The following is a 19,126-nucleotide window of genomic DNA, read 5'->3' on the forward strand; positions in this document are numbered from 1 at the left end:
GTGATTTTTCAAACCAGATTGTCCATCAACCACTTATCTTACAAACATATGAATTACTAATAATTTTAGGAAATTTTATTGTCTATGTAGTTAGTTAAGAGTTTTTTTCAATTAATACAGTATTTCTGAATACCATCAAGATAACTGAGCCGATGATTACTTGATTTCACTTTTAGTGTCAATTTCGAAGCTAAAAATATCTGAAATTGCTGACAGATCTAACACACAATTATTTTTAACTAACTGCAAAAATCCTTATTAAAATAGTTAGTTAAAAGATTTTTTTATTTTGGACTCCTAACTTACGAAATAAAAATCCGAACAATGTGAATTTTTTTAGAAATTATAGTCGACAAAATGATTATTTTCACCAAGATATTCGACTTTATTGAATATAATTTATACATATTGCAATAAAAGAATGTCTTACTTATAAGATAGAATTTAAAAAATCAACTAAGGTACCTCTATTATTTTTCTACAATTTTTTTTAAAGTACTATAAAACACTGCGCGCGACCCGATTAAAATCAGTCGGCAGCGAGCCTTTCCAGAGAGAGGACATGTTGCTCGGCGCTCTCCTGTGGACCTATGCTGTTCATAGTAAAAGGAAAGCGCAAGCCGCGATCTATCGTAATAGATCGCGGAGTTTTTGACTTGCGTTAAATAGAATATGCGCTCTTAATCTGCGCATGCTTATAACATCACCACTGCTTGAACGGTGAAGGAAACCATCGTGAAGAAACCGACATGTCGAAGAATCAAAAGTTTGACGACATATTTTGACATCGCACTTGGCCAGCGTGGTGGATCAGGGCCGGCGCAGATGGCCAATGATTTTTTTTTTCGTTGTCAAACTATTATCGACATTGTTCTCATTAAAATAAAATTACAGTCTGATCCCTTACGGCAGGCCCGTGTCCCTGCAGTGGGAACGTATATGGGTTGAAGATGATGATTAGGTATTTAATTTGTCATATTTTGTTCCAGATTCTGGTTTGGATGAAGCAAAATCACGCGTTGGCCGCGAAGCATGTTCCACAAAACCATGTAATGCAGTGTAAAGCACTCTTCCTTCCCGGAGGCGTTTGCGTCAACAACAAGTGCAAATGGGTGATTATACAAAAATGGGGTAACTTTTGAGGATATTTTGTTTACTATATTTTTTATATCAGATTGTTACAAATTAGGGTGTATATGATAGCTAATCTAATGAATATATTGTTCCAAATCGGGCCAGCCAGTTTTTTAAGTAGATTGTGAGATATTTTAAATTTTCTGAAATTGGCCTCCAGGGGACTGACGAGGCTAACATGGTATTGATAAAAACACAATTTTGTAATATTCTTAAAGAAATTGAATGAAAATTACTACAAATCTCTCAGTTTTAATAATGGCACATGTCTTTTAAGTATTAAAATCACTTAGTTACGTTTAAAAATGATAATTAATAATATGTGATACTGGGAAAAAACAATGTCTCAAGTTTCAAAATAGCCTTCTGACATTTAACGCTACGTGAATATTCTTACTCTCTTACTTAACTTTTTCTACTTTGACTTAGTTTTACTTGATATTTCAAGTAATTCACAAACAAAAGAAACAAAAAAACGGCCAAGTGCGAGTTGGAGTCCTAAAAAACCTATTTTTTATTATGTTTGTAACTAAAAATTTACACTTTTAGCAATTTTTCCTTATCTGTGTTATAAAGACGTTGCTATTTACCAAGTAGAAGTAAACTATATAGCAGTTTATAGTAGACTGTATACACTGCAAGCATCCTGTGTGTTTTTTTATTCCCTTGCGAATATTTAATTTTGCGGAAATTTGCAGTATTAACGGATGTAGGTATCTTTTGATTGCGTTGCGTTATAAGTTTGATTTTTTTACAGCCCCAAGGGTTCTTAATCTTGAGTATCCAATATAAATTTCAGATTGATACCTCCACGCGTTCCAAAAAAAACGTCTTAACAGACAAACGTACAACAAAGTGATCCTATAAGGGTTCTGTTTTTTCCTTTTGAGGTTCGTAGCCCTAAAAATCTACCAATATTTATGTTAAAAGTACTAATTATAGTAAAATTAAAAACCAAAGTCTCGAATGAAAGTCTCATCTGAGTTTTCATAAGAGCCCCTTGACATTTTTATAATGTTATTAAGTATATTAATTAACTTTTATGTTATTTTGAGGTAATTTTACTTCACAGTAATATACGTATACGTATTTATCTGATAAATATAAAAAGCTATGCCCTGAAAGCATCAAAATCAATAATTAAAATAAAATAAGATCTTTTTTAATAAAATTATTAGTAGTTTGTTTCAATAGCTCTTTTCTTTGCTACTCTTTCTTAAATGTTTCTTCCCTAGTCAAATTCAGGTTCTTTTAGCGTGGCGCATGATGTTTTAAACTGAAATATAAAATAGAAATGCTTATACCAATAGCAATCAAGATAAAAGTTCTCAAAAACGACAGAATCATCAGTACTATGGGGTCGCGTCAGTCCTCTGGCACGATATCTGACAAAGGACTGATGCCAGCGGATTGATGAAAAGGGACTTAATATGAGGTTATAATCACAAATTATGTTTTTTTGCCTAATTTCTAATATCAACAAACTATATTTTTACAAATCATAGTTAACCATTTATAAATGAAAATAAAAATCGGATTAACAATAAAATAACGACTCACCATAGGACTGAAATGTTGACTGGCGCAGCAAGATTTTAGAGGACAAACACAACCCTAGCGCTGGTACAGTTATGACGGCCGTCAAAATATGCGGTGCACAAGTAACTTCATTACCAACATTAATACTTAGACAGGGATTTGACCTCGACTTGGTGATATTTAGCGAGAATTTCGAATTTAAAAAACACACAACGGACTGACTAGTGAAAACGATGACAAAGTTTAATTTTATTTTTTAAATAAAATGGAAAACATTGCGTTATGAAATTTGTAGTATATAATACTATGTACATCAAAGATTGTAGTGTTTTTGTAAGTTTTCTTAAATCGATGATAATGTTTAAACGATAGTCACTTGATTGTTGGTTTTCGGAGTTGTGACATGCCAAAGTACTGACATTTGAGGTATTAATTTATTTTTTTTATTCATTTGTATTTTAAATAAAGAAGTGAAATTGAGTGACCAAATAAAGGACGCTTCATTGTTTTAAAATAGATTGTTATTTGAATAAAATATAATAAGACTTTGTTTAAATTGGCTGATGACATCGAGTTACCCCATTTTTGTATAATCACCCAAATGCGACTTCGCCTTGTAAAAAAACACCCTTTTTAATATATTTAGCAAATAAATGAGTATGTATAAGACAACTTATTTATTGGTATCTTATCTATTTATCAGCTAAAAAGTAATCTAATGAAAGGTAATGTTATAAAGTTTATTATCCTCATTATATAACCCATGGTTTTTACTTTTTATCTCCACAATATAAAAAAACAACTATCGAGGCGACTAGTAAAAATCTCGTCTCGACGCAAAAGTTTCTACGCATAATTAACACAATAGTGAAACAGATAATTTATTCCTCTGTTTATTTTGATATAAAACCAGAATTACTTCCAATTACATTTCTTAAATTCAACACAGATATAGCAACGACACCAAAAGCGACCAGACCATATTATAGCAGACATCACTACACCCTTCAACCTACGGTAAGCTGGCTTAAGGAAGCTTCGACAATTTCGCACGCGGCACCGCTACGTGACGGAGGCTTCCGAGGTTTAGAGCTAAGCCGCGAACCGCGCAGGAGCTAATGTAACATGCAAAACGTTTATTGAAACCCACATTGTTATTGATTATTGTGTAGAACATGTTGAGTTACATTGGCGGGTGAAGGTTGATCTTCAAATTTGAGTAACGTAGTTTAAGGTGTCTTTAATCAATTCAATTTTTAATGAATAAGAATAAAAAGTTAGGTACGTAATTTACGTAAATATTGTAAAACGTCTTTTTTAATATAATTATATCATATCTCTGCAATCCAATTTAGATATTTCATATTGATTTTAAAGTTTACTGAACAGGAATACAAAGCTTGTACCACAACACGAAACAAATCACCATTCCAACATTTCCTAGAATAGTACCGATGGAAATAAGGGAAAATATCACACATAGCCATTATCCTTACAATAATGTAATATCAACGCAAAATTAAAATCAAAACTTGCCAGTAATTTACCAAATAAACTGCCGCCCAAAACTCAAAACATACTCAGCATCAACACAGAACTTTGAGCAAACTTCCCTCAAGTTATTCGTGACTCGATACATTACCATTAGACCGGCGAAAATTGATTAATGGCAATGAGAGTGGTGTCACAAAAACACGAGAAAGTGGCTCAAGTTTTAAGTGAACTATCATGGCCATATGCCCGCAATATTTCATTCAACTGAATAAAAGTGTCACTCTACGCGACACTTGAAAGTTTGAGTGTCTGAAGTGCTGCTGTGTCCCAACTTTGCGCTGGCTGTATTGAATTATGGATTGAAATAAATGTCCGCTTTCAATTTTATGTAGTTTCATATTTTCTGAACTTTCATCAGTCTAATAGCTCTAGATTCTTCGAAATGTGTTGTTGCCTTACACTCAAGCAGCAATTTGCATCAGATACATATAGGTGTCGAATATGACCATACTTCACATATGGTAGTAATGAATGGGATACGACGCTACTTATACTTTTCTATACCTATTTTTAGTGACCTAAAATTCAGATCTTACATGAACATGCTCAAAACACAGAGCAGAAAAATCTCTATCCACAAGCAATAATTTACAGAAACAAAATGAAAAACCCCTGACCAGAACACGAACAGTCCAGCCCACATTCATAGCTGTAATATTTGCAACCGACGGCGTTTTAATAGCAACTTTCAGCTTAAAAATTTACCGCAAAACTACACGACTGTTGTCATTTGCGTTTTTTGCATCTCGATATTGCGTTCCACCGACACGAATGCCATTCCACTGCAGGCATTCGACATTTTCTCTTAATATTGCGGCATACCCGTTGAGCGTTTCGTAAACTTTATTATAAACACACATAGCGTCATTTTATTCCCACGGCCGACGCTGGTATGCGAGGGGAATGTAATATTTTCAGTAGCGAGCTGGATGGGAAGGGAAAGTCTTCTGCTATTAGATGCGATCAAAATGTGTTTACATTTACATGGATAGGGATGTTTTGCAAGCCTAGCTGGAAGATAAATACTTGCGTTCGTTGTTTTTTGCTACAAATAGAATTGCAGTCTTAACATTCATTATTTTTTCATTATTTTCTTGAGCTCTATTTATTTATTAGAAGAACCACCTACCAGAACTTGAAGTTTTTAAATGTACATGAATCTTAGTATTAATGAGTTAATTCAACACATCTATAAACAAAACGAAAAACGCATTAAAAATATCAACAGTATAATCTCTTACCAGTCATATTATATCAACTTTAAAAAAGGTTTATCCTTTTAGCCAATACAAAACCATAGGTGCCTTTTCTTCATAATTTTTTTACAAAATATGATCCTTTCCACGAAATAATCTTTATAAAGACGTCAGCTTACATAACCGACAGCGCAACGAGAGGCTGAATTAAAAATATTTACATAATTTAAGCAACACAGGTGGTACGGGCTGAGCTAAAAGGGTAAAAAGGCATACTTCATCGCGTCGTTGGTTTTATCCCAAGTTTTCCGGTGAAATGACTTGGGCGAGGATTATTATGAAGACTGGATAGATTCAATTCAAGATTTTCAATACATGCGCCATGCTCGTTCTGAGATTAAGTAGGAGTGACATTATATTGTGGTGCATTTACCTTGAAAAGTTTTCTACGAAGTTCTTCTGCTTTTATTTTACACAAATTTGCTCCTATTATAATATTATAGTATTCCTGTACAAAAGCACCCTGCACCGTAGGTACTAAATTTTATGTCTGGCAGGATTAACCACTGATAAATTTCCCAAAATAAAAATTTATTTCCTTAAAAAGTTACCTTTTATTACCTGTCTAATTCGTAAATTATTTATTTAAATAAATTCAATAATTTAAAAGCACAATTTCAAATATTTGAATGCAAATATTTAAAAGGATTGTACTTGTTTTCCCAAATAAATGTTAAATGCACTCGAAACCGTAAGTTTTAACAGGAAAGCTGCGAACATGTAGTCCCAACTTTTTCAGAATTGCTATTTCTATCAAAACTTTTAACAGCACCAACTGATATCACTTTGGACATTGCATGAAAAGAAACTAATGCAAACTGCATTCTTAAATCTTTGATATCTTATTTTGTAGTTTAGTTTTGTATTTTAACATAGATTCTTTATACATGACCAATATTTTGTTTTATCTTAGGTTCTTGCATATAAACTCATCTTATTTTGATGAATTATAGTAGAAATTGTTGCTTTATTCAATTGCAATTATCCAAATAAGATTATAGTTTAGTTATAAACAGAAGAAACATTAAAAAAAATTGTCATCAAACTTTTATTTTCTATTTTAATGCAGCAAATATTTTTATACTTTGAATTCAGCGCCATCTCTGCTATATCAGAAAAACTGTGAATGCTACACGGCCACGATGAAAATAGTGAAAGGTAGAAAAGGTGAAAACTTTTAAGTTTTCAATTACTTAATAATATTATCTATTGACTTATTTGCTAAGCCTTATGATAACAGAATAAATTATAGTTAGATGATTTTACTTCAGCTATTTAGAAGAACGTTTACTATTGTAATTATAACGTGAATTAATTATTATAGATATGAGATTATCTTATTATTTTAAGATGTACTAAAGCTTGAAGTATAAAGCCCTGTGTAAGATATTAACTGCAGACTATTAATTTTATCTTAAAACTAGCCTGCAAAAAAACTTCAAAAAAAGAATATCCTAATCCTATGCATTTATTTTTAGCAATCTGGCCTGAAACAACACACTTTCATACAAAAGTTCGTACAGCGTAGCGATATTAAGAGGGATATATTATTCATCCCCTCTTGTTTACACTACGTCTGTTTACGCTAGCGTAGTTATGGCTTGACCCTTTGTTTCAAGATATTTTCCCTAACCTCGTATATGACAAGAACAAATGTAAGCGAAGTAATACGTGTTTATATAGGCTGCTAGTTGGATTAACTTAATTCGTGGACTTTGTCGGAATTGATATGTTATATGGTGCCTTGACATGGGAATGGAGGCCTCACCATGACGTTACATTGTGTACAAAACGTCTTTGCGAAAAACATATGTGGATTACTCGCTCGGGATTGGGTAATGTTTTGTGAAATAGGGGCGAATGTATGACGGACATATTGGTACTCGTAGGTGAATATTCTTATTATTATTCAATAATCAAAATGATTTATTAATATTATAAATTGTCACATCCAAATTTTGAACAGTTGCCATACGTTATGATTGATTGATCATATTAACTATTACGGGAAGAAAATGTTCATATTTACTATTTTTGTAAAATTTTTCGTAACTTAATTACTACAGCGTTATCTTTTTAATATAACCTACGAGCATGTGGCGATATAATCTATTCATAAAAAAAAATTCAGTCCTATAACATTAAAAACATCTAAATTTCCCCATTTAAAACCAAAGCAAACCTTTATAGACAATACCCATTCTAACTGCTTATTCAATTCACAGTATTAATAGCAAAACAACAAACGTGCACAACAAAGATTATAGTTAGCAAATAGTTAGTTGCACTTTGCCCACGTAACTTCAAGTGTAATTGAAAACTGTCCAACTTCTCTAACTGACTGGAACAATGCAAATATAGGATTTGAAACTTGAACTGCGATATGCTTAAAATTAACGCAATTATGTCATGTGAGGATTTTGTCTGTTTTGGAGTTTACGACAGCGCTTGAAACTGGTATCTTCTTTTCATTTAAAAAATTAATTTCATTGACAAGCGTTAAAAGACTTCAATATCTAAACGATTCCACAATTTGTCGTGATTTTAGAAATTACATGCAAATCGAAATTTCTCAAGAATAGGTGCTATGTCTATAAAGGCTTTTTTTAGCTTAATCTGTATGTTTGTATGTACCTTCTCCTTTACGCTCGATTTCGACCCACTTTAAATGGACGGAGTTAATTCTAACTTTGTACTCTTATCAAGGTTGGATGACAAATTTCATGAGTTTATTTAAGTCTTTTTTTTTTTAATTAGATTTCATAAAATAATTATATACAATTCCTAACAATGTACTCCGAATAACCTACCCAATTTATACTGTAATGACTACATCCTCTCCAATGTAAAAGAAACTGACCGCAGAGATGGGTCGTGATAACAATTAGGACCTAAGGAAGCTCAATCCGATCTTGTAATCTGTTAATTGCCTGCCGTATCGCTTTTTGTTGACCAATTAAAGGACATTATCGGATTCCTTTTTAACGTAAACAAACAATACTTAAGTGCAGTTTTACTATCGAATAGGTTTATTATTACAATTACAATTTTTTTTTATTTAAAGCCAATTTTGTGAATAGCCTTCTATTCCTGCTAGACCAGGACATTATTTATTAGTTCGAGAGTCAAACCCAGGGCTGAGGAAGGAGTCATCTTTATTATTTCTTAGCGTTTCACTTACCTACGTACAGAATACACTATAAGTCATTCCAGGCATTATTTTGGTTCAAATGAAGTGGTTCAGTATATAATAAGTTTATAGCTTGAGAGGAATAAATAAAAAACGATTTTATTAAAATAGTTTTATTACAAAAATAAAAAGAGCCTTACACTATATTTACATAAGTTTCAAAGTTGAGCAATACAAAAATGTAATACAATAAATCACTTAATATGGTAACATACATTGAATATCACATAAATAAACTAGTACATTTATATACCGGACAAGTTTTTCTATTGGATTCGACAATGTCACTGTATTTTCCCGGAAAAATCTTATAAAATGTAATAAATTTCATAAAAAATACAGATATGTACGATCCCTTTCCTATATTACAAAGGTCATTTGTGTCGTTCGAGTTTATGGTGTTTTAACATTTAGATTTTTATTAAGTTTTTATGAATCGTGACAAGAAATTTACCGAACCTAAAATGACCTAAACAAACTAAATCCATAAACTTAAAACCGATTATCGCGTCATATTTAATTAACTTGAAATGATATCATTTTTATAAAAACTATTTCAACTGCACGTATAAATCTTAAAGGTATCTTAGGTATATTTGTACAAAAATTAATGCTAACGTTATTTACAATTTCTTTAGCGAAATTATTTGAAGCTCGTTATAATGCCGACACAGTCGCGTTTATGACGAGCATTATTTCTAATTTAAACTATAATACTGCCCCTAAAATAGAGAGTGCTTAGTAGCCCGTATATTCAATCAAATTGATTCCCGACACCATCAAAATTTGATTTTTTTATTAACATATTCAGATTTTGTAATCTTAAATCATTAAGAGAACGTATAAATTCCATTGAGCTTTAATTTGAATTTTATTGTAAGACTGCAAAAATATTTTTCTCTCATAGGTTACATTAGAGATTTCAATCTATTTAGTATATATTATATTAATAATAGTAAAATAGGTACTTTAGTAAACAGTACGCTACATCGTAAAATTCTATTCAACGATCGAACTACCTAACTAGAATCGATAGAAAAATAGTATTTTGGTAAAAAAACAGTTATTTTGTGGCAAATCTATCACAATTAAGCTACCGTTATGAATCCAGCCTACTTTGACTAGTGTTTCGTGAGAATTCGTCTGAATCCGACTTCCGAGCGTTCGCGTTGTCGCTTAGCACTGGTCGAGCTGAAAAAAGAGATTATTTAAAAAAAGACGTGTGGCACTCGGGGACCGCGGTAAAGCTATTGCATAGCATGCCTTCAAGCCACACCTCCGAGCCCGCCGAAGTGGGGAGCGTGAGGTTTTTTCGTTACGGAATTTCTCGATTCGGTCCCCGCGCTCAAGGCCCGCGATAGAAGCTATGCAATAGCTTAACAAATACTTTTAAAGTTTGCTTGTTGAAACTATTTAACTGGAACTGTTTATGAAACTGCAAAGATATGAAACTTAAATGATACAATAATTCGTCTGTCGTTCCATTCTCATTTTAATAACTCTTAGACTGACTCTATCATAGCCAAATCACAGGTTGGGACATACTTTTCAAATTAATCACATTTAGTATCGATAAAAGGCTAATAATCTTTTTCTAAATAACGAAAAACAATAACATCTTGGATAACAAAATTAAATAAAAATTAATAAATGAGGAAAGTTGACTTGTCATTAATTTATTTCAATAAAAGACATACCGAACATTCTAAGGAGTATTTTCTCGATGCCGTGCAGTGGTGACTCGAAGGTAACGCACAGTATGAGCGCAAGGAAGAATGTGAGAACCAAATGCGAAATTGCATTGGCCGCCTGAAAGAACAAACAATTTTAATTTTATATTACTAAATTTAATAAGTTAATATGTCCTAGAAATAAGTCTGTGGTTAAATATAAGTCCTATAAAGTAAGCATAGAGTCAATCAGCACTGTAAGATTCTGGGTCTGCGCTGAAAATATATTTTTAAATTCCAAAATATTTGATCACATGACGTTATGTGATATTCAATCTTCGACGACAAAAAATCATCCCATGAGATTTAACAAACCAGTTTACACAACTTCATTTATCCTTTAAATTTTATAAAAGGAAAAAATGTTCTGAAGCTCTAATCAATAAAAAATATACTTACTATAGTAAAGAATGTTATATGCAATGGATGTCTTAATTGTCCAACATAGTACAGTTCAATTATTCCATTCACCAAATAGGCACAGAAAGTTAACTTCGCTATGGGCACTAAAAACCGCCAGGCTAAGAATTTACCCAGTATACCTGAAACAGAAAAATTTAAAAGCATATTCAAAGAAATATATCGTAACTTTGAATAATATAAGAACTGAAAACTGAAAGAACTTGATTATTTTGATGAATAATCTTCTTATATATAAAAATGAATCGCAAAATGTGTTGGTAAGCGCATAACTCGAGAACGGCTGAACCGATTTCGATAATTCTTTTTTTATTATATACCTTGAAGTACGAGGATGGTTTTTATGTAGAGAAAACGTAAATATGTACCACGGGCGAAGCCGGGGCGGACCGCTAGTGAATAATAAAAATGGACATGAATGGAAATCAAAATGTTCTATAACAGTCAGAAAAACTCATGGTGTAAAAACGCACAATTTTCATTATATTTATTAGCTCTAGTGCTATAAAAATAGACGCTAAACAAATATTATATTCAAACTTACAAGTCACAAGTGATGCTAAATCAATATTTCATCTGCAAACACTAAATATGCAAAAGTGGTCAAGAAAGGTACATAATTATAAAGATGACTTTGAAATAACTTATTCACTATAACTACATCTCCTAACTATTTGCTTAAATTATTATTTGAAAATTAAAAAATGAGTTGCGTGTCTTCAATAATATTTGAATTAAAGGCATTTTACTCTATTAAATTAAACAAGGATCTTACCTCCATTACCCGTAGCGCAGGCAATAATCAGCCAACCATTTGCTATGCTCCAAGCAAACTTATGCAAAGAGATATACGCCGCAGCCTCAATCGTGCTATATTGGTACCAGTCCTGGTAGAATAAGCTCACGGAGAAGGTGGTGACGGTACCTAATATGATGCTCGTCGTCCATCCAAATGTTTTTAGAAGGTTCGAGAATTCGTAGCTGGAAATTATAAGCTTAATTAGGCTACTTATAATACTACTACTTATAATATATGAAAAACGTTAAAGAAATTAAAACCTCTGCAAGGATGCAGCACAAGATTCTTAAATTTAATGATTATTAAATTTAAAAATCTTGTGCTGGAAAAGCTCGTTACCTCGTTAGTTATAATATTATATAGTGCTATAACAAATTAAATTTTACTTACTTTTGTACCTGTATGCGATGTAAAATATAACCAGTCAGCAAACCCATGAAATACGGCGTCATCTTCATATGAGTTTTTATATAAGCCTCAATGAAGTAGAAATTGGTCGCAAAATCAGTAAACTCCCTAAAACACAAACAAATGATAATAAAAATTTAAGAACATCAAATTAAATTACATGATATACAATAGATAACTTACTTAGCATAGAACAAGAAAGTCGGATCCAAATGGTCTCTATAAGTGATTACTGAAGGAATAACAAGAGACGCAATTGTAGCAATGGCCATAAGGATAGGGCCAAATCTCCGCCAGTGCCACAGACTATAAATAAAGAATGGAGCGACGAAGAACAACTGCGTATCTACGGATAGATACCAGGACTGGAACATGCACTGTAACAAAAATATTATACGTTTATATAAAATAGACTTTAGAATTAAGAATTCACAATTGAAGTCGAATTAATAGGAGCGGATCATAAAATAGAACAGAAACCTTTACGTACACTACTTATAACTTACTTTTTTAACAAAAAGACAATTTTTTATCTTCGCTCAAAAAATTCTTACAACTTCAAGAAACTTACCATTCTATCAGTCTTGAGATAATTATTAATATATAATATATTTGTCCACCAGCTATCCATACACCTCTCTTGTTCCAACTGAATCCTGTTCTCCCACAAGGGCCCTTCTCCAATTTTAGGCAACCACGTCATATAGAAAAATATCACCACGAAATATGCTGGTGTGACTCTGAAAATTTAAACTAGAATAAAGGCTCTTTCTAAGTGCGTAAATTGATTTAATTAAAATAAAGTCTGACCTGTTAACAAGTATCAAAGAATTTAAATTAGTTATAGCATTTGTATTTCCATAAAATATTAGAAATATTTAAATAATACAAAAAACATATCTCCGCTGAATTACGAATTTTTCTTACTCTTTTAAATTATTCCGCTATTAAATAAAAAAATATTACAATTAAGATTTTCGAAAATGGGAGTTAACATTAAACACGTTTTTGTCATCATCATGTTGAGTTAATGAGAAAACAAAATCGTGTGAACCGTCCAATTAAGACGTTCTCAAACTTAGTATTAATGTTTTCATACCTGATGTACCGAAATACTAATATGGGTATCACATTCAACCTCCCTCTCCTCTTGTCCAGTTCAATCAACATCAGGCGACTAAAGAGGAACGCACTTAGAAATAAGAAGGTATCAACCAGCAGTGTGTTGTTCAGCATAAACGCGTTCACTGGATCTTGGATTAGCTGAAAACAAAAGTATATAATAAGACACATTATAAAGGAAAATAGGGAGAGAGAAATAAGAACAACAATATCGCTATTGATTAACAATAATGCTTTAAACATGACTTATATTTCGTTGAATAATTGGCATAGATGGAAGGCTCTATCGACTCTACTAGTCTTCTAGTGTGCAACAAGAAAGCTGTGAAAAGCACCAGCAACCTTTTCCAAAATGCTATCGATCTTTACACAAAACCCAAAATCATTCAGCGTTCGATCTAGCATGAGTACAATAAGGACATTAATTATTTTTTCATATTGCATATTTTAATTCATAAAATGTGATAATTGACATGTTAAAACGATGTATTTTTACAGTATGACGTAACTCTTCCTCATTCGATCTTTTTTTATCAAGTTTTATCAACAATTTTTTATTTTAATATTTATTATTTTCTAACATTGGGAATGATTAATCAGGAAATAGTTAAAATTTAAATTATATATTTCACAGTACATTTATTTACTGATACAACAAACAACATGTTAAATAAATCATATATTATATAATCTATCTAATATATCTAATCTAATATATCTAATATATCTAATATATCTAATCTAATATATATATTATAAAGGCGAAAGTTTGTAAGGATGTATGGATGTATGGATGTTTGTTACTCTTTCACGTAAAAACTACTGAACCGATTACAATGAAATTTCGCACACATATAGAGGGTAACTTGGATTAACACATAGGATAGTTTTTATCCCGGAAATCCCACGGGAACGGGAACTATGCGGGTTTTCCTTTGCAAACGCGGGCGAACCCGCGGGCGGAAATCTAGTATCATAATATATTTAGGATATATCGACCACTCGTTTCCAAACTATCCTTTGAAATTAACAAGCCAAAAATTCAAAGCAACCGGAGCAGCAACAAACTTCTAACCTAATCAAATAAATTTATTGAAACTCAACTCGTCTACAAAATTAATTCCAATAGTCCTGTTTGTCCATCCATCGTACCCAGGACTAATATTTGATAACCCACAAAAGCTTTTATAAGCAATTGAAACTGAGAAAATTTAATTTAACCCTTAATTGAATACCTAGTTTTAATAAAGATTTACGGAGGTAAATAATTTTCTGTTTTCAACACAGGAGTATTGATGTTTATCTCAATTGCCGAGTACTGTAAAAGTAGCTTTGAATTTCATATAAACAAAATTCTAAATCAAATAAACTTCAATCAGTTACACAATAAAGGTACTAGACGAGTAAATAACAATAAAATTTCACTTTGCTGAAAATATTCATTTCTATTCATAGATTCTGTGTTAATTCTAAAAATAAGCAATATTTATAGTCCCATTTTCAGACAGTCTACTAAGATTAAAACTATTTCTGGACCTATTTAAATTAATATTTATGACCGTGAACCATTCTTAAATATTTCTATTGAGTAAAACGCTTACATAAAAAAATGGTTTCTATGACTTTATTTCAGACGAATATGATATTATAATGATAATGAATAATTTCTCCTAAATATAATAACGTTAGATTTCCATGCAGATATGAAACAATACTCGAAAGAAGTCAGTTGCAATCCAAATGAAATATCTGAGATGCGATTTTAATCGAAGTCCAAATATTTATTAAAAGTGTAAACACGCAATATTTTCTCACATGAGTAGAGATCTATTTTCTGACTGAAATTGATGTTTGATCGCAATATTATATCATGTGAGCTGTGTGTAGGTAATAATTTGGAAAATCCAAAAGTGCACGCCTCATAATTTTTTTTTTAATAAATATTTATTAATTATTATTTTTGTTTATTTAATAACAATTAAACCACATCGAATCAGACCCTGAAAAATGAAAGGGTTCTATTCCTGAGCATACTCAAGCGTAAGAGAAAAAAAAAGACTCGATTAGTAAAGTATTTCGGTCGCTATCGTGTTAACAAGAAAAAGGATCCGCACATACAGACACACGGACGTCCAAGGCAGAACTTTTTTAAACTGTTTTTTTACTAGTTTAAATAACAAAAATGACATCAAAAATATCATGAACGTTAAAAATAGTGTTTTTTCTTAATATGTGTGTGTATGTATTATCTTACAAGTGCAATGTATGATACATAAAGACATTTTAAGTTTGAAAAATCAGATGTTTTGCGCGAAGTGACAGTAGTACCCACCTCAACGCTTCGCTTATAAACGTAAAGGCGTTATAAACGCACATGTATTATGATAATTCAATTGTGACTGTCAAAATATGCTCACCCGATCCCAAGCCTTCGCGTCCATTACAGGACCACTGCCGATAAATAAGCACGCATGGCCAGCAATTATGAACACCATGGCCAAAGCCTTGATCCCAGCGATGCACTCCAGTCCCAGACCGTTGTTCTGCTTCGTTGAGAGGATCTTCTTGATGTTGTTGATGAGGGAGAAGGAGATTATGAGGTTGTGCATGTTAGTTTCTTTCTTGTTGTTGCGGATCGCATAGATCTCGTAGGAGGTAGATAGCGTGAGGATTAGAGCGAAGAATAGAATGAGCACTCTGCAAATAAAACATTTTGTCAATGATTATCGAGTTCTGCAATATCGGCATAATGCGGATTACGTCTCAAAATTACTATATTTAATCATTCTTGTTGAACTATAAAGGTGCTTTTCGAAATTGTTATACATAAATCACCATACTTGAATACATCAAGCTTCAATATTATGTATTGAAGCTTGAGGTACTTTTAATTTTTATTTATTTATTTATTTACTCTTTATTGTACAACAGTCTTATAAAATAAAAGTAAAACAAAACCATTCAAAATATACAAATGGCGGCCTTATGAGTTATGACTCAAAGCCATCATCTTTTCATTAATTACTGCATTATTATTTACATTCGAAATTTGATTTTATTTTCTTTGTATTTGTTATTTTGCAAATAATTTTTACACGGAAGAATCAAAATCATCAATAAATAACATGAAACATTTATTCATATAAACGTCACTACCATAACAAAGTGTAATAATGTGAGTGGAAAAGTGTTCTTCCATATACGATCTATCTCAATACTTCGAGAGTTATTGATGAATTTCATAGTAGAGGAAGTAATTACAGCTCCATAGTTTTCTGTATCAACCGTATTTATGCTAGCAGCGTAAAAACTATGACAAATTTAGAATTTTTAGATACATTTTTTAACCAGTTAGTACTTTAAATTACCGTTTAAACTAGTTCCATTTTACCAAATAACAAAGGAAAACGGGACAGAAAGAGTATTTAGGGCAAAAGTAAACGCTGAAATATTTTCTTCGCTGAAAAAGCGAAGTTTTGTAACTTTTTAGTTGAGAACTTTCAGCGTGTAAAAGCTTTATAAGGCTGATAAAATCGCTCCATAGTATAAAAAGTCACTTTCTACGAATGATTAAGAACTTTAAAACTACGCAACGAATTAATGCATGTTATTTAATAGTGATTCATGACGAAGGTTTAATAATATGTCGCCACAACTGTCAAAAATTGTGATCCTAATTTTAGTGTGTGCATACTTTTATTCAATTTAACAAGATACTTCAATTAAACGCATTATGTTTCGTAGATTATAAACTATGGAAGTAGAAACCATTATTAAATTTTATGGTGACATATACATATATATCATACAAAATTGCACCCGAAGACTTACAAGAAGCTAATATCAAGTTTGTTGACGCTGAGCGGTCGGCGCGTGTAACAGTCCTTTTCAGTGACCTCCACTTTAGTGGTGTTGCCCACAGAATGTGACAAAACATCGCCAACGAATCGCGCCACAGATCTCGCATCGCAGGAGCTTGGTACGCAGACAGCCCATCTTAAACTCTCTCCACGGCCTGTACGAATCTGAGGAAATAAATTTATTATTTGTCAATTTATCATAATGCATGGACCACCAAGCATATAAAGTATAAAATATATTATATAAATGATATTATATTGCAGCATATTAAGTATATTATATTCCACAATATTATGTTACATAGTCGTAGGTATAATTTAGATAGACAGCAGTCCCTATATCGATGTGTTAGTAATTAATCGTAGAAATTATACCGAGTGACGAAACAGTGTACAATATTTCATTAGAATTCCACTCATTATTGCTCTATGTTACTGAAGCTTCAGAAATCAGTAGTAAAACTTATACAAAAAGGTATCCTATAACTAAAGTATCTATTACTAAAAATACTATTGACAGACACTTCATTCAAAGCAACCTTCAGCTATAATTTCCAACGATCGACCTCTACTTTAAAAAGTAAAAGTAACATTTTTCTTAGTAGCAAACTATTTTCATATAATTCATTTACACAAAGTTTAATGTACTCAGGTAAAATGTAGACTATGTGCAGATTAAGACTATTAAATATGAACCAAATTTCATACAGACCCGAGCAGACGTTTTGGCATGAAATAAAAACAAACATCCTTCCATCCTGCCTTAGAAACATTCCCTTTCATAAAATTATTAGTAAACTTTTACCACTATAAAACTTTTGCCTCATTCAACCACCTATACCTAATACCCATCAACTTGAACACACGCAGCAATTACTAAAATAGTCATCCAATTAAAAACTTCAGTACAGCACTCATCATTATCCGTGAACATTACAAAGGCTTTGTGGGCCGAGTGCGTGACCCAGTATTGTGGACCTCGGTGTCACTAGAGCGTGCATACAGGAAAATTATAGGCATCATTTGCTAACGTCCATAGCTGGAGTTTGATACGTTCCAACTACCTCTCTGTTTATGCAAGCCTGGTACTCAAAATGGTGGAAATTCAATGTTTACTCGCTTTTCGCAAGATATTTTCATCATTTTGAGGGGATGGATGTATGTTATCTATGTATTGTCAATTGAAAAGAGCTTCAAATCTTCTTATATATAAAAATGAATCGCAAAATGTGTTGGTAAGCGCATAACTCGAGAACGGCTGAACCGATTTCGATAATTCTTTTTTTATTATATTCCTTGAAGTACGAGGATGGTTCTTATGTAGAGAAAACGTAAACATGTACCACGGGCGAAGCCGGGGCGGACCGCTAGTAAAATATAAAACATTGTTTTTAGGGTATTTTTACATTGCATTTTAGGGTACGTCTAATTCAATAGAAATACTTTTTATGCAAAATAACAATTATCTTATAGCTAACTCATAATTCCGAGACACCCATTTATAGCGATTCTAATAATAGTGTTCGATTCGAGCAAGTCTTTATTGATTTAATTAAAATGCAATTTCGGTAATCGGCGTTATAAAAAGGCAACATTAATGTATGGGTAGCTTAATAACATTTAATTATAACTGACATTTCCAAAAATAATTGTAGGTTCTCAATTTAACTAAACTAACCTTATTTACTAAAATACGTAAATAAGTTTAGCGTCTTTTCTCACAATTATAACACATAATTTAACTCTATGAATACATGTCTTAATATTTTTTTCGTAAATGCTTTTTTAGTTTCCACATTTATTTTATTTTACTCACAACCTAATACATATTACATATATGACAACGCTGATTAAGGCGATTATCACACTGCCACGCACCGCGCTGCATGTTGCGTGACTGCGTGTTTAACGTTACTTGTAAGTATCTCCGTTTGTATAGAAAACACGCACAGTCCAACACACTGAAAATGCAACCACGCGCGTACATGCGGATCACGCGCATACACGCGGAGAAACATGCATCCCCGCGCGTAGGAGCGGGGCGAGACGCAAGGTATGGCACACCGAATCCCGCAGTGCCGCGCGTCGTGATGCTCAGTATTGTACGACCACCA

At 32.2% G+C, this 19,126-nt stretch overlaps 1 protein-coding gene across 2 annotated transcripts in view; it reads right to left on the reverse strand.

Annotated features, from left to right (window-relative positions):
* Positions 1 to 8,776: 8,776 nt before the first annotated feature.
* The window catches only part of LOC149482473 (nose resistant to fluoxetine protein 6-like), a 32,684-nt gene continuing 22,334 nt past the window's right edge, over positions 8,777 to 19,126 (reverse strand). Inside the window, exons 3-13 of one of the 2 annotated variants that reach the window (XR_016316705.1) lie at positions 16,984 to 17,177; positions 15,570 to 15,849; positions 13,130 to 13,293; positions 12,602 to 12,770; positions 12,214 to 12,407; positions 12,013 to 12,138; positions 11,599 to 11,804; positions 10,803 to 10,945; positions 10,371 to 10,482; positions 9,173 to 9,864; positions 8,777 to 9,142 (exon numbers count right to left, since the gene is read on the reverse strand). Coding sequence is in view for 1 of the 2 variants with exons in the window: in XM_089704055.1 (XP_089560181.1) it covers positions 9,773 to 9,864; positions 10,371 to 10,482; positions 10,803 to 10,945; positions 11,599 to 11,804; positions 12,013 to 12,138; positions 12,214 to 12,407; positions 12,602 to 12,770; positions 13,130 to 13,293; positions 15,570 to 15,849; positions 16,984 to 17,177 (1,680 nt within the window). In the remaining variant the exon portion in view is untranslated. Of the gene's footprint in view, positions 9,865 to 10,370; positions 10,483 to 10,802; positions 10,946 to 11,598; positions 11,805 to 12,012; positions 12,139 to 12,213; positions 12,408 to 12,601; positions 12,771 to 13,129; positions 13,294 to 15,569; positions 15,850 to 16,983; positions 17,178 to 19,126 lie in introns of both variants that reach the window. The other variant, XM_089704055.1, reaches the window with a different exon arrangement.

This window comes from Colias philodice, chromosome 15, assembly GCF_061535455.1.
Source record: "Colias philodice isolate Cphi_HAF_F1 chromosome 15, ilColPhil1 Martin Lab GWU primary, whole genome shotgun sequence".
NCBI classification, from domain to species: domain Eukaryota; kingdom Metazoa; phylum Arthropoda; class Insecta; order Lepidoptera; family Pieridae; genus Colias; species Colias philodice.